Source organism: Cryptomeria japonica, chromosome 6, assembly GCF_030272615.1.
Source record: "Cryptomeria japonica chromosome 6, Sugi_1.0, whole genome shotgun sequence".
Taxonomy (NCBI): domain Eukaryota; kingdom Viridiplantae; phylum Streptophyta; class Pinopsida; order Cupressales; family Cupressaceae; genus Cryptomeria; species Cryptomeria japonica.
In genome coordinates, this window is record NC_081410.1 from 630,757,975 (window position 1) to 630,774,645 (window position 16,671).

The following is a 16,671-nucleotide window of genomic DNA, read 5'->3' on the forward strand; positions in this document are numbered from 1 at the left end:
GTTTTGGTCAATGAGACCATGCCACAAAATGCAACAAATAATCTAATGACAAACCCTTTCTCTTCACCAAAATACCTAGAATCATTGAGATCTTTCCAACAAGGCATTGATGCATTGTAAATTCTAAAAACATGCTCCATTTGCAAGGAAAGATAGAGTGGTATGCACATACGGTCAAACCAAGCACATATTATATGTGCAAGATGTTTTGCTGAAAAATGCATTCATCGTTTTTCTTTAGCAAATAACTTAGATCTAGGTAAGCAACCTCTTGTGCTTAAAAAACTTACCCAAGTAGAGGAGATGCTTATAGATAGGTTTGCTCCAGTTTTATAAGTCATTCATGCAAGAAGAGGGCACTAAAAATACATTGTCCACACAATAAGCTTCCCTCATGATATCTCAAGTATTGCATGCCTTTTGCCATGCATATTGCAAGATCTTGATGTCCTAATTGTTATTGGATCCAATATAGAAGGAGAAAATTATGATTGTTATGTAAATAAATATCATGTTATGGAGGCATTGAATTATTAAATTCAGCATGATCAATACTGTAGTGATGTCATAGATTTTGATGGTGTCAACTTGTTGCCAAATACAAGAATCAATGTATCAGACATGCTCTAGAACTTAAAACACAATGCTGATGAAATCACTATTTCTGCAACACAAGAAACTTCTTATACAAATAATGAATATGACACTGAGACCTCATCGTCGTTTATTCCCAAACTACCAAATGAAACTCATGAATTGGAGGCCATTAAAAAAATCCTACAATTGGACACTAATGAAAACAATATCATACCTTGGCCTAAAATAAAATCATCCCCAATAAATGAATACAATTTATTGAAGGATTATTAAGCATGGCTTTCCTGCTATTCCCAACTAGAGTTGCACTTCCCCTTCAACAACATACCAAACATGTACATTTTCATGAATATTTTTTGCATTTAATGAGATTCCATGATCAAATATTTGGAAAACGTGTTAGATTCTGCTATTTTCTCTTCAATTTAATAATGAGACAATGCTCCAGCAATTAGCTACTATTTTTATCAAAACTAACTTAAAAGAAACTGTCCCAACCAGTTTACAAGACTTGCACCAACAATTGCAAGACATTCCTGATGATTGATTACTAAATCAACTAATGTAATTTGGAGCATCGATGTGAGGCACATGGGAATATTGGAATAAATGTTGAAAAGACCTCACTACAATGATCCACCAAATTGGGACCCCCACCCTATTTTTCACATTGAGCTCAACTAATACAAAATGGCCTAACCTACATAAACTATTCCCATGCATTGACAATCCATATACAATATTCAAGAAAACAATTTATAGATAATGTGGTTCATAACCCACACATAATAGCATTATTCTTGCATCAAAGATTCGCAATACTCTGTGAAGAAGTAATCCAAAAGCTATTCCCAACAAAAGACCACTAGTATAGGTATAAATGGCAACATCATGATTCAGCACATATTCATGGTTTCTTGCGGCTGCCTGGTGCACCCAATATGGACACCATTAATTGGAGTAACAATGATGAAGTACAAATAGCTAAAACATTCTTTGATAAATATGTCTCTGCTTGGAATCCTCATAGCCACGCTGAACAAGAAATAGAGCACATCACCCCCTTCCAAATGATTCATGCTTAGCTAAGACTGCACAAATTTTATCCATGGACCCTGCATTAGATTATGAAGCATTAGTTAATATTGTCCAAAGGCATACAAAATGCACAGAGCATACATGCCTTAAGAAAAAAGGACACACATTAGAATGTCATTATAAAGCTCCTTGTTGCTCACAACAAGCCTCCAGTCTGACACTTGAAAATGACCAAAACCCATGCTACAAACCTGCAAGGAACAATGATCGTTTGAATATTCACAATCTGTACCCACATGCTCACAATATGGAGAGCTAACATTAATTGTCAACCTGTGACTTGAAAAAAAAAATTGTCTTGCAAAATACATTTAAAAATATGCTTCCAAATAAAAAATGATGTCGGAAACCTACACTGACATGTTGAAGATAACAGTACATACAAGTAAACCTAAAGATAAGGTCTTATTAGTATATCAAAAATTCATGATGGGTATAATTGCAGATCGTGGCATAGGAGTGCAAGAAACTTGTCATATGCTCCAAAAATTACCACTTCTCAATACTAGTTGAGCATTTATATTACTAAATGTTGGCAGAAAAATCTTGCAATGTATCACAAAATCAAAAAATGAGAATGAGCTTTCAATGACTTATATCCACTATTACGTGGGACAACCTCCTGAATTGGACAACATATGTCTGATAAAATTAACACAAATGTATTCATATAACCCTCAACACAAGAAACAAAAAAGGCAAAAAAGGCAAAAGAAGGCAAGTGTGAATGTTCTTCCTCAATTTAAAGAGCCTCCAAATGAAGAGAATGATGTCTTTGAAACATTTTGTTGGAGTAAACTATTGTTGTACAAACATTTATGTTGCATTCCCATAGACATTGGAATCACAAAAGACCAAATAATAACAAATTGGAAATTGTTTTAAATGAGGAATTACACCCCTTGGCATGTTGATTGAATTACAGATAGCCACACAGTTGGAAATGAGCATGATAGTGATGATAACAATTCCCAAAATGACCATGACATAGACTTTGATGAATGGGAACTCCTCTCCCAAATGGGTGCCACCAATAACTTTATAGTAAAAGAACTTCAAATGTTGGGCAAATGAGACTTTGATATTAACTACTCATGGAACAAAGCCATTGTTCAAGAAGAACTGCATAAAATAGTTGTGCAATTTATACCAGCAATCAAAGTCCAGTTCCAAGAAATTAGCTACCAATTGCCAACTATAGACAAAACTCCTTTCCAACTAGTGCCCAAACAATAGCTTGTGCTAGATATTATTCTTTATCATCATACAAACTCATCTCCAAGAACACCTTTACAAATGATTGTCTAAGGGATAGTAGGCACTGGGAAATCATTCCTTATAGACTGCATCAAAAAAAAGATAAACACATCTACAGCTGCCAACACAAATCCATTACTTGTTCTTGCACCAATAGGTGTCGTTGCTTATAATATACAAGCAACCACAATCCATGCAAGGTTTTGAATTCCTATAAAAGAAATGCATCCTTTGATAGGACAATCTTTAATGACTTTCCAAAAACAATTCAAACATATGAAATACATACTAACATATGAAATGAGCTTCTTAGGTCCAAAACTACTCCTAAAAATTAGCAGTCGTTTGTGACAAGCATTCCCTAACAAACAACACAAAAGCTTTGGTGGGATGTCTATTATTATTGTTGGTGATCTCGGCTAGCTACCTCATGTAATGGACAAGCCTATATATGCATCGCACTCTAGGGTATTGAGTTTATGGCAAACTTTCTCAACATTAGTAACATTGGACACTATTTTTCGGTAACAAGGTGAATCTAATAGTGAAGATTCCAAACTATCCTTCAAAACATAAGAAATTCTCAACCCTTCCAGGATGATTGGGAAATCCTTATGAATCAAACAAACAGTAGATTAAGTATTGAACAAACAAAAGAGTTTGACACATCAATCCATTTATTTGCAACCAATGATTTAGTAAGAGAACATAATAGAAAAATTCTTAAACAATTAAACCTGCCAATTGCTATTAGTGTTGCTTTGATTGGATGACAAGAAATGCTTAATATGACAACGATGAACAACTACCATTGGAAGTGTTGTTATGTATTAATCAACAAGTCATGTTAATAGCTAATTTATGGATCCAGGCTGGTCTTGTTAGTGGCTCAATAGGCGAAATCAAGGCAATTGTCTATGAAAACAATTTTGAGTCACCGGATTTACCAAAGTATGTTGCAGTGCAATTTGAAAATTACAATGGGCCTCCATGGGATATTCAACATCCAAAAGGCATTCCCATTGCTCCTATAACATGAGGCAATCATAAGCAACTGCCATTGACAATGTCATAGGCCATCACAATACATAAATCTCAAGGCCTAATATTAAACAAGCTACAATAGACATAGGGAAGAGTGAAAAGCAAGGACTTACAAATATAGCTATTTCAAGGGTAAAGTCAATTGAAGGTTTGTGAATTGAACCACCATTTTCTTTTGAAAGGTATTCCAAAATACAAAACCTCTTATACTACCATTAGAAAGAAAGAAGAAGCTCGTTTATAGTTGTTGTCCATCCAAACAATTGGTAATCAAAATTAAAATGTCCATTCACAGATTGCATAGCTCACCATCATATCATCCAGTCCGTACCAACTATGGCAGTTCCAAATCACAGTTGGTTCCAATCACTTTCTTGTGCTACTCAGACCACTACAACTTTCCCATCCTTCCAACCCTTGCTATTATTTAGGTTAAATTAAATTTATTTGTGAATGTTACATGCTCGCCCTTTTTTTTTGTTGTTGTTGTATTTAACTTGTTAATACTCCTCTCCTAACAATGTTCTACCTAGGTATTTAAAATTTGGTACAAAGATGTTGGCATGTTCATATTGATTCATTATTTTTTATTTGTTCTATACTAGCACGATTATTAATTGGAGATTGGAGATTATTTTTTAACTGTTCATATCTTCCAAAAAAAATTAGATTTCAATATCTAGGGCGTAAGATTAATCTTATGTCCTTTTAATTTCCAAAAAACTTTTGAAATTCTAAATATTTTCTTTTGCATGCACTGTGAAGTCTATGATATCTTAGACAACAATCTTAGTGTTCTCACAATAGATAGTAGCTAGCATAGGTGTAAAAGGTTATTATTATCAACATAAGTCAAAGTAGAAGTCAATTTTTTATTTGATTCCATCCCAGTCCAATTCAAGTTCCAACACAACCACATCTAACAAACATTTTGAACTACTGACCAGCGTAAGTTCAAACCAAGTATTTAATTTGATACTAAATCTCATTTTCATATATTCCTTTGCAAATATTTTTTGTCGTTTTGGTTTGACTTATATGTACCCTTCGCTGCTTCCTAACGTATAGTTTATTGTTGCTTGATTTTATTCTACATCATATTTTAACTTTCTTATTGCATTATTTTTTTAAACATCACTGATTGTGACTATAATATTGTCCATCCAGTTCTTTTCCACAACTGCAACAAGACATTCATGACAACCCTTTACACTCTCAATGTTGTTGCCAAACCTGCAAGGTAACCAAATATAACATATCGTTAGTAAAATGAACTCATAAATTTACATAGAATTTACTAATCTCTTCAAAATGAACATATTATATATTAGGCTTCCTTTATAGATGCTTTGATTGAGCTTTCAAAGACATACAAAGACCTTGCAATTAAAGCACACATTTCTCATAGGTGTCTTATATAATATACCTCTTCAATCATACACATTTAATAATTCTCTCTAGTTTGCTTATTGTAATTCTCGCTTAAGTTTACCATAATTCAGGTTATGATTCTTTTAGCTCAAGATCCTTTCAGCAACATTCTAAAACAAAAAGACACAACTCACAATCAAACCATATATTTTCTGAGGTAATCCATTTAATTTTCCTTGCATGCATGTTTAAACTTTGTTATTGTACTTCATTTAATTAAGGAACTTTAATAGTAACCCAAATGTTTCAGAAGTCAATTTCCTATTTGATTTCATTCCAATATAATTCAACTTTCAACACCACCACCTATCCCAAAGGCACCAGTTGTTAGCAGCATTGCTTCAAATCAGGTATTTAATTCCAGAATAAAAATCATCTATTTATATCAATCTACAAATATTTTTTGAAGTTTACATATGACTTATATCTATCCTTATCTACTTCCTTATGCAAAGTCTATTGTTTCCTAAATCCATTCTACATAATATATTAGATAGAAATGTTACTGCTATAACATTAGACAATAGATACCATAACATTCAAATTTAGTGGTACCCAACAGGAGGCACATTAAAATTTAGGTTTCTATTTCATTCCAAACCAATGGAATTCAACTTGGAGGCTAGCCATGACTTTCAAATAAGGTAGTTCTCAGATATGTAAGCACTAATCAACTATTTCTACAGATAATAAATTTCATTCCCTTGCCTATTCATTAGAATATTTTAAATTATACATTACTTCCTTGTCTTAAGTTTTTTGTGCAAGCCAGGCTTGCCGAAATATTGGACAAACAATTAACATATGAATAGAAAAATATATTCTACTATTTTGGGTAAGACTTTCATTTCTTTTCTTGCTTATTTAAATTTTCTTATTGCTACATTTTATCAAGAATCTTTAATTGTAAGTCTTATGTTGCCAAGTCAATTCATTTACACACCAACAATAAAACATCCATGACAATCCTATAGCCTCACAGTGGTGTTGTCAACCCTAGAAGGTGAACAAATATATTTTATTCTTAGTAAAATGAACTCTTAAGTTTACATGTCCTTTCACTGATCTCTTAGAATTCAACAGATTATATATAAAGCTTTCTTTCTAGATGCTTTGAAGAAACTTCCAGAGAGACACAAAGACTTTACAATTAAAGTGAGCATATCTCTTACGTATCTTATATAATATTCCTTCCCAAACACATACATTAAATGACGATCTTTGGTTTTCTTATTGCAATTCCTTTGCCTTAATCAAGGTTATGATTCTTTTAGCTCAGCATACTTTGATGGATCTTTTAAACCAAAACAAAGAGCTCGCAATCAAACAAAAAAAATTGTCAAAGTATTTTGTTTAATCTTCCCACTTGTTCTTATAAACATTCTTATTACTTGATTTTCTCAAGGATATCTAACAGTAAATGATCAAATTATATATTAAAGTTCATCTACAGATGACTTGACGCAGCTTTCCCATCATAACAAACACCTCGCAATCAAAGCATATATTCCCTCAGGTATCTTGTTTAGTGTTGTCTCTACATATGGAGGTTAACTTATAATCTTTCGTTTGCTTATTGTAGTTGCACATTTTCATTTCTTTCTTTCAATTCAACTCGTGGTTCAAGTTTATGCCAACATGCTTTGGCCATTCTTCTACATTCAAACACATTTTTTCAACCAAATCATAAGTTTTCTTAGGTGTTTCATTTGTCATCCTCTTCATATAAAGTTATTAAATGGAGGCCCTTGTTAGGAAGTGAAGCCCAATGGTCAGATGACCTTTTGGCTCCCTTAACTCTTCGATTTATACCTTTGTATGAATATATAAATATGTGTGCAGTCCATGTATGGTTATTGTATGGATAACGATTAATAAGAGTATTCCCTGCTTTGAGTGTGGATGTAGGCAAATTTTCCGAACCACAATAAATCGTGTGTTATCTCTTGTTATTGCTTTATTTTATTTTTGTTATCATTTTCTCTGCTCGTTCTAATCTTTACAATTGGTATCAGAGCCATGTTGGCTTGAGCAGAGATGGATGAAGAAGGAGAAGGTAAAATTCATAACTTCTATGGCAGTTTTACGTTCCATGTAAAACTATGCTTCAAGCATCGCGTACATTGGTGGGATGGCTGGAAGAAAGAGGGGAACTCAGTTGAAGAGGAGAATCCAGCGAAAGAGAACAATGTTGGGATTCTCATTTGCTCTCCTCTTGAGCCATTTTTGGCACTTATTGGCCAAACTATTAATGGTCAGGAGGTTATTGGCATTCGTGTGGTGAAGATTGAATGTCGTGATGCCTCAGTTGGAGTTGAAGATAGTCCCTGTATAGATGCTAGAAAAGAGGTTGTTGTTGAAGAGGATGAACTCAAGAGATTGCAGGAGGAAGAGTGTATGCCATCGGAGACCCAAATTGAATCTATTGTTGACTCTCAGGATGAGGAGGGTGCAGATTGGAGTGAGGTAGCAGAGCAAGGAAGCTTGGGAGAAATTGTGGCTTCAGAGAGCTCTGCAGATGGCATGGCCTTGGAAAAAATAAAGAGGCACTCCCGTGATGCTAAGGAAAACCTTTACATAGATAATTTCATAGAATCCTATGAGCCTATGGACTTGGATGAAGAAGTGCAAGATGAAAGACGGTTTTTTGGTTTGAAGCGAAAGCAGTCTTTGACAGGAGCGGAGGACAATGGGAAACGCTCCAAGCGATTTAAGGTGTCACAGACAGAGAAGGGAGATATTGTTCCCCACCCTGATTTGATGGATGTGGATGAAAAGGAGGCTACCCTATTAGTAGTAGAGGCCACCCACGAAGGGGATAATACAGTTTGTGTCGCTGGTGCTTGGGAAGTTTCTAGAGATAGTAGACCATAAGTGGATCTTGATGTTTTTAGTGACCCTAATATACCAAGAGACCAGAGGGGCGTTGTGGGGTGTGACACCAACCGTCATCTATATGCACCCGAAGAAGCCAAAGATCCGGCCTCCATCCCTGGGTTCAACGGTGGTGCATTGGGCATTCAAATCCCACTATCACCCACCACTGCGTGGAATGCTTATCAAATGGAAAAGAAGTTTTATGTTTCTCTGGTTGGTTCCACCGATGCTACTGCCCGCGTTGATAAGGACTAGTCTACAGTTAAATTCAAGCTAGTGTCTAAAGAGGACTTGAAGCATTTGCAGAGCCTTCGGGCCGAAGTGGAGCAGCTTGGAAAAATCCAATGCGAAGGCCAGATCTAGTGTGGTGACGACGTGGAAATCCTTGGTGACATGGGCATGGTGGGAATGGTGGAGAGTATCTAGTCCTTTGCGAACACACTTGAGAAGTCAGAGACGTGTGCATCCAACTCTTGCATGAAAAATAATTTGTTTCTCCTGTCGAGTAATTCTGCTTCACCTGACGGTTATCAATTGCAAAAGGAGGTTTCTCTCTTGGATTGGAAGAGACAATTGTATACCCGCCATCAAGACCATGAGGTCGACGAAGAAGTAGGTCGAACTTCTCGCTTTCTCAAGGCGGGGTAATATGCAGAGTGCGTAGGTATTGGGATCCTATCTATATGGATGTCGTTTCAGAGTATCTCGTCACCAAGGTTCTCTAGTTGGCTACTAGAAATGATAAAGAGTTGTGTAAGTTGTTGGTTTCTGTGACAATTGCTAACGGAGGCATATTGCCCTATAGTCATTGTGTTCTATTACCGGAAAAGCCTGGGAAGGAGGCCAATAAAAATGCTCCTTTGTTTCTGGACATGATCAGAGAAGCATTACACTGTTATTTGGTGATGCGTTTAACAAACCATGAGTTTAACAGAACATAGGTCACCCATGAGCAGGTCGTTCTGTACCTACCATCGTTTGATAGCATGGATAGACAAATGCATGAACATGGTAGTGGTTGGGATGAACACGTGGCGATGATGTGGCTGGAATGTCTGAAAGCATTAATGAATGTTTGCACTGATTCCCTGACGTTGGTGACTCAAGGTCATGATAAAACAGAAGGTCTCGTGCTTGGACAACCTGTTTTTCTATATTTTTAGTTATGGGGGAGCATAGGGGATCATAATCGATTAACAAGTAAAGTAATAGGAGATTAGGTTTGTGACTTGGATCTGGTTTGGAGATGGCTTATCCGTAGTGTTTGTGAACAAGAGTTTGAGAAGTTAAGATCTTGCAGGTAGGATGTAATGTGATTCAAATTGGAAGCAGGGATGTTGTTCTGCATGGCTGTACCGATTGGCCTTCACGGGGGAGATTGTTAGGAAGTGAAGCCCAGTAATCAGATGACCTTTTGGCTCCCTCAACTCTTCGATTTATACCTTTGTATGAATATATAAATATGTGTGCAGTCCATGTATGGTTATTGTATGGATAATGATTAATAAGAGTATTCCCTGATTTGAGTGTGGATGTAGGCAAATTTGCCGAACCACGATAAATTGTGTGTTGTCTCTTGTTATTTCTTTATTCTATTTTTGTTATCATTTTCTCTGCCCATTCTAATCTTTACAGCCCTCTTCTTTTTTTTTCGCCAAAACAAAATGACATTCAATTTCATTAACATTTTACATTGTTTCTTTCAATTATGGAGTTTGCTCACCTCACTCGCTTGTAACACATGAATGGTACATATACAACAAATCTCTGCATCGTCTCATAATTTGTTTGCATAGACAAAATATTCTCTCGGGCATTCTCTACTACTTCTATGCACTTTCCTCTATTTTAGTTATTCTTACAATAGTTTCTTAAATCATTTGAAATCATATTTACTAGAAATTTTGAGTCATTCCTAGCAAATTAGTATTAGCTTCACAAAGACACAGACATCGTTAAAGAAAAAATAGTCATAGATGTTTCATGATAATCAAAATGCTTGCCAATTTACATCCAAAATGAACAATATCATATGTACCAGTCTCATTCCATTGATTGATTCAATATACAATGCATGTTCATTGTATTGCTTCACCATATAAATTCAACTTTCATATTTCTTAGTTCTTTTACATTAACGTCATTATAATTCATCCCATGTAGTAGACTCCTCTTCCACAAAAGAAGGATAGAATCTATTGATACCAATCTGCCCATTGACGTGGTAAAACTTTTATTTTACTACTTTCTAAGTTCCTTGTAAAAAAAAAACTTTTTATGATATGCTAAAAACATTGACATTATTATAATTCATTCAATGTTGCAAACTGCTCTCTCATAAAAGAAAGAGAAAACCCATTGATACCAATCTACCCATTGATCTTTTCCCTTACTACTTTCTAAGTCCCTTATTTAAAAATAAAAATAAAACTTTTTATGATTTGCTAAAAAAACAAGTTATTGTTATATGTATTCAACCTTATACATAAACATTTCTTAAATATATTTACTTTTACTTTTATGCTTCCTACATATAAACACATTCAATTTTGTTCTTCCTTTTATTTTCTATTTTTTGTCTTGATTCACACTGCAATTTTCCTATCCAGTATAGTTTGATGCAGGATCTGAACCAAAAAATAGAACTTACAATTGTTTCACACAGCTACTCAGGTATTCAATTTAACTATCATCTGCACTCTAACACTTGAAGTTATGCTTTTTATTTTAGTTTTTTGTCTTCAATCATTTTACTACTGATTTTTATAGACTTGGTAAATCCATCCTGATCATATAATTATTTTTTGTTTCTTTCAGCCAGGCTGCTGCCAGATCTCATTGCCATTGATTCAGAAGACTCGATACTAAAACACATAAGAAGCATACAGATCAAATACCTTTAGCTTTCTAAGTTGTTATTTTCTGTATGATATAATTGATACTTTAATGTAACATGCAAAGACACCTTTTAATACATGCTTATTGGTTTAATCAACAAATTATATGTTCAACTAAATGTTTGATGCTCTTTAAAATTAAAAATAGATAACCCTTTCTTATTTTCTTTTGCAACAAGCTTGCCCTTGACAAAAGCATCAAAAATAGCTATTATTGATAGCAACCTGACCTTAGGAGTGAAGAAAATATTTCCCAAAGATGGCATCCTTGATCCAAGGGTCAACACAATCACTCCAGCAACAATTTCCCTTTTTAAAGGTAAGAGGGCTAGTGCATTATTGAGTTACAAATTAGTAGCAAACATGTAGAGAACATTATTAAAGTAGTCCTACTAACTATTGTTCTAAGACTGTCTTTTTCCTAATAATATTTCACAACCATGCTACGAAACTGTTTTTCTATGTGCTTATTATGTTTTGTTAGTTTGTACTTTTAAGTTTAGTTCTCTTGCAATTTTTCCTTCGTTAGATTTTATTGACATTCATAATTCAGTTTAATGTAGTTTGTTGCATAATTTGTAATATGTAACTCTTTTCTAAAGTCCTTTGTATTTATGGTTGACTTTACTCATTTTAAATTGTCTATCTTTTTTCGACGCATGGAACCTAGCATTCACCGCTTAAGGAGACTCAAAACTTCTTTGAGATGGACTAGAAAACAAACTATTTCCACCTCAAATTGCTCTTAGAGACAAAATGCTACTTGTAACAATTATTAGAAATATTCTTGACTATATACAATTATTTTATTTTTGATCATGTTGAGTCAAAATCATCTTATTTTATTGTATTCATGAAAGTAACTTTCCTAAATAAATGTAATATATTTTATCAAATTTGAACTAGATTTATCTATTACATGTAAAATAAAGAATTTGATCATATAAAAACTTTTAACATTTTTTTTATTATTATTCTCTTATTAATACAATAATCAACCTGAAAATTACCAGCCTATCAACCATCTGTTGCAGGCAGAAAAAAAAAAAAGAAAGAGAAAAAGAAATAAAGAAGATACCAAGTGCTAGTATTATAAAAGGCACTGAAAACCGCATAAACTTCGCAAATAGAAGACTTACCAGCCTATCAACCATCTGTTGCAGGCAGAAAAAAAAAAAAAAAAGAAAGAGAAAAAGAAATAAAGAAGATACCAAGTGCTAGTATTATAAAAGGCACTGAAAACCGCATAAACTTCGCAAATAGAAGACTTACCAGCCTATCAACCATCTGTTGCAAGCAGAAAAAAAAAAAGAAAGAGAAAAAGAAATAAAAAAGATACCAAGTGCTAGTATTATAAAAGGCACTGAAAACCGCATAAACTTCGCAAATAGAAGACTAAGTGTAACACAACAGGATAGAATATGAGTTGCTCCTGCCGTCGGTGGACTTTGGCGGTGAAGATAAGGATAAGACGGTAATAGGATTATATTTTAGGTAAAGGAGAAAACGGTCTGCAACAAGCGGTGGAGAAGAGGCTGTTTGAATGGTCGGCGGTCTGCTAAGCATTTAGCTTATCAATCAATAAAAACTTCATCCCTATCAGACAACGAATATCATAAATGCCACCAGCTTCAAAATGCGCTACATAACAACGAATCAGACAAAACAATTCTAGTGAATATTGTCATCTTTTTCGCGTGTTTCCTCGCAGTGCACGGAAGACGGCTGTGACTGTGATTTGGCATGTTTGAGCATATCGTGGATGAACGTTGTCATGTTGTTAAAAGAAGAACCTCCTGCCATCACTGCTTTCATTGCCGCCTCTTTCAGCTCCTTGGCTTTCTTGTGCAACTCCTTGCTCTCCATCACAATCACCACTGCACGCTTTATCTCTTCTCTTCTCACCAACCTCTCATCGTCAACATCCACGTCCTCAAAGTCTAACCCGACCTTCCATATTTCTTTAGCGAATCTGCAATTGAGGAACTGATCACCGAAATAAGGCCAGCCAATCATGGGCACTCCCATGCTTATGCTCTCCACTGTTGAATTCCACCCGCTGTGAGTCAGAAATCCTCCCACCGAAGGATGTGCAAGCACCTTCAATTGCGGCGTCCATTTCACAAACAACGCCCGATCTTTGATTCGATCTTTCAGTCCCTCGGGCAAACCAGCGGCCTGCCCCTGAGCAATGTCGGAGCGGAGAACCCACAGAAATGTATACTCGCTCTGTTCCAGACCCAGTGCCAGCTCATCCAACTGCTCTTGCGATTTGAGGGCCAAGCTGCCAAAGGAAACATACAACACAGAGCGCGGGCTTTGTTTGTCAAGCCAGTGCAAGCAGCTATCGTCTTCCTCCCACATAGACAAGTTGCTCTGCGTTGAGTTCTCCCCTCTTAAAAAGCTAGGGAGAAACACAGGGCCTATTGATAAAGATGGACGCCCATTGATGGAAAGCGCCGCTGCCGCCTCTCTCCCTTCCAATTCCTCAAAGGTGTTCACAAGCACATAGTCCCCCGTGTCACACATTCGTGACTCAAAGAGAAATGCTTCGTAGAGGAGATCAGATGTAAACTGCTCGCGGTAGAACGATATCAGATCGCTGGGCCATAGAGCTGGTATATTCCCCTGTAAACTAGTGATCATTTTCTCCAGACGTTTTCCTTCGCTCACTGAAACCACCACACCTCTAAGTTAATCCTCAAACTATAGCAAAAGAAGAATTTTAAGTTAATACTAAAAGCAGAATAGAAGAATACCTTTGATAGGAATGTGGCCCTGGGAAAGGAGAGAATTGGCGTACTTCTGAGCAATAGAGGCAGCGGCACAAATAGGCCAGAAGACGACTCTTGGCAGTTGCATATTGGCGGCCACCGATGCGGTACACGACATGCAACAGTCTGCTACGATGCAGGTGACGGGAGGAATGTCATTCCCAGTGTGAGTGCGGAGGAGGGCCTCCAAGGCGTCTCCACGCTTTGCCAGCGTTGTAACAAGCTCGCCCAGTTGGGAGGTGCGGCCGTGCTCCGGGGGTAAGCCGTCCGGGAATGACAAAAATCGGAAATTGGGTTTGGAGTAGTGCAGTTGCGACTTGTGCTTTGCACTTCCAAACATGCGTTTCTCAGTCCATTCTGTGTTAACGAAAGTGATGAAAAAACCCCGTGAGGCCAAGAGATCGGCGAGATGAATGAAAGCGTTGACGTGGCCCTGCGCAGGAAAGGGTACCAAAACTGCGTGCACTGTGCCATCAATTTCACCATTCATCGTCATTCTCCAGTAGGGAAAGAATTCAATGTGAAAGAATGGCACAAATGGACATCTCAGCTTCTCAACAAGGCTTTATAAGCTACCATTCCAAACCACCGTTCCAAACCAAGTCAGAAGGACTTTTCCACGTATCCACCAAAATTATTGTCCACTGGCGATACATATCAATAAATTCACACCTGCCGCCCTAATGGTACTTTCAGATGGGGTTCACTCCCAAATCTTCCAAAAAGGAAGAAAGATTGGAATCTTCAGAGTCGGGGACCAGTGGAGATCTATTCTTATCGCTAGCGCTCTAATTATCATGTTCTGATATTGATTTTGCAGCAAGGGTAGGTAGTGAGGTTCAATAAAAATTCAATTTTTCCTGCTCAAATTATATGCTTTCTTTATCACATTTGGATTAAAGTCGTGCCAAACTTGGACGTTTGATTTCTAAGAGCAGAACAAGGCAAAAGGATGGGCACTAGAACAAAAAACATAATTAGATACAATAGGAAACAGCACACGAGTAGAACGTAACCAAACAAAAAAACAAGAAATGAATTTTTTGGACTAGCAATTATGGAATCCCAATCCATAGTCATGGTCTTCAAAGTATATTCCTAATCAGTAGCACCTAAACTCCTTGATCCTCCATTTTCATCTTTATTATAGTGAAATTCAAGGAAATAAACGATGAATGTTACAACTCCCTCCTACATAATCCTACAATCATAAATACTAAAAATTATGCTTAAAATATAATGGAACTTTCGTGTGCAATACAGTATTTGTATGAGATTTCCCTTTAGTAGTAAAGGGTTTTCATTTTCTAATCTAAAGGAATTCAAGGGATTTTATCTTCAAAAGGATAGCTGAACACAACACTTAAATTGTTTTTTTTTTTTAAATGGTATGATAGGAAAGATGTTGAAAATAAAGAAATAGCCTTCAATTTATAAAGATTTGAGAGTTTAACTTAGTACCAAAATTCTAATGTCTTTTATATATAAAAATAGATAGGAACTCTTCCATACATATTATTATTATGGTAAAATTGGTGTGTTGAACACAATGTACCATTGAGAGGGGGGTGAATTAGTGGTTCCTAAAAACTTATCTTTTTAAACCAAACTTGGAATACTAGTTATCAACCTAAACACTAAACCAACAAACTGGTATCGGTAAGGTAAGAATGGATATCAAAAAGGGCAAACACACAAATGCATAACCCACAACACTAGATGTACGAGGAAAACCCAATATGGGAAAAACCTCGGTGAGAAATGCTACTGGAGTCTACTACTCCAATCCAGCCTCACAATGAAATAATCAGATTACAATAATTTAGGGCACCAACCCAAGGAGCACCATAATGAAATACAATTTTGATACAGTTATAGCACCTGGTTGCAAATGAGTTATGCAACACTTGATAAATGGATTTCCATCGATTAACAACCTCCTCTTCTTTACTGGTTCTCACACTGGTGGTTATCAGATTACTCTTTCTGATCACTCACCGGTTACTCCTAGCCTCTCTTCTTTCTCCCTCGGCCTCACACCACGTTGTGTCACTCTTGGATGCCTTCTTGACCAATCACACTTTACTGGTTAGTTTGACTATTAGAACTGCAACAGTTTACCGGTTACTCTGTCTCTACTGGTTAGACCCTCTCACCGGTTCAGTCTGCTAACACACACTGTAACACTTTGAGAAATAACTCTAAGGCAGATTATCTTTCTTGCTCAGAATCTCTTTCCTCTCACACCTCGCATCAAGCATCAACTCATTCTAATCTCGAGCTCACATATTTATCTTTTAGGGTTCCCACCAAAATAGCATTCAAATGGTGTTGTGTTAGGTTTTTCCTTCACCAACTCGATCTGTATTAGATATGATCCGATCTGTGTTTCTCGAGAGATGATCTGCATGTCATTGATCAGCACCGCCAACCCCTCGCATTCCAATGTGCGTTTTCTATATTTGGATGTTTGTAGCATACTTTTATGTGTTTCTCTGTCAAACACCATTAAAGGCTCAGTTGTTTCCTTCGACAAATGGGTACAAAGATCAAATCTTCTTGTAGGGTCTTTTCAATCACTTGCCACCTTGTCTTCCTTGAGCCACAACCTTCTGCCATCCTCCCATGATTTGCGGGTTCTTCATAAAAGCCAACCTGCTTGTTGATTGTTACGTCGATGAATACTTCACCGACCT

General features: G+C 36.2%; 1 protein-coding gene across 1 annotated transcript; it reads right to left on the reverse strand.

Annotated features, from left to right (window-relative positions):
• Positions 1–12,147: 12,147 nt before the first annotated feature.
• LOC131068681 (linamarin synthase 1) lies at positions 12,148–14,498 on the reverse strand. Its single transcript, XM_058003920.2, has 2 exons — positions 13,961–14,498; positions 12,148–13,873 (listed from the first exon to the last, which is right to left on the reverse strand). Exons 1-2 carry the CDS (start codon positions 14,469–14,471, stop codon positions 12,873–12,875), a joined length of 1,512 nt encoding a protein of 503 aa, XP_057859903.2. The 5' UTR covers positions 14,472–14,498; the 3' UTR covers positions 12,148–12,872.
• Between the last annotated feature and the right edge of the window lie 2,173 nt (positions 14,499–16,671).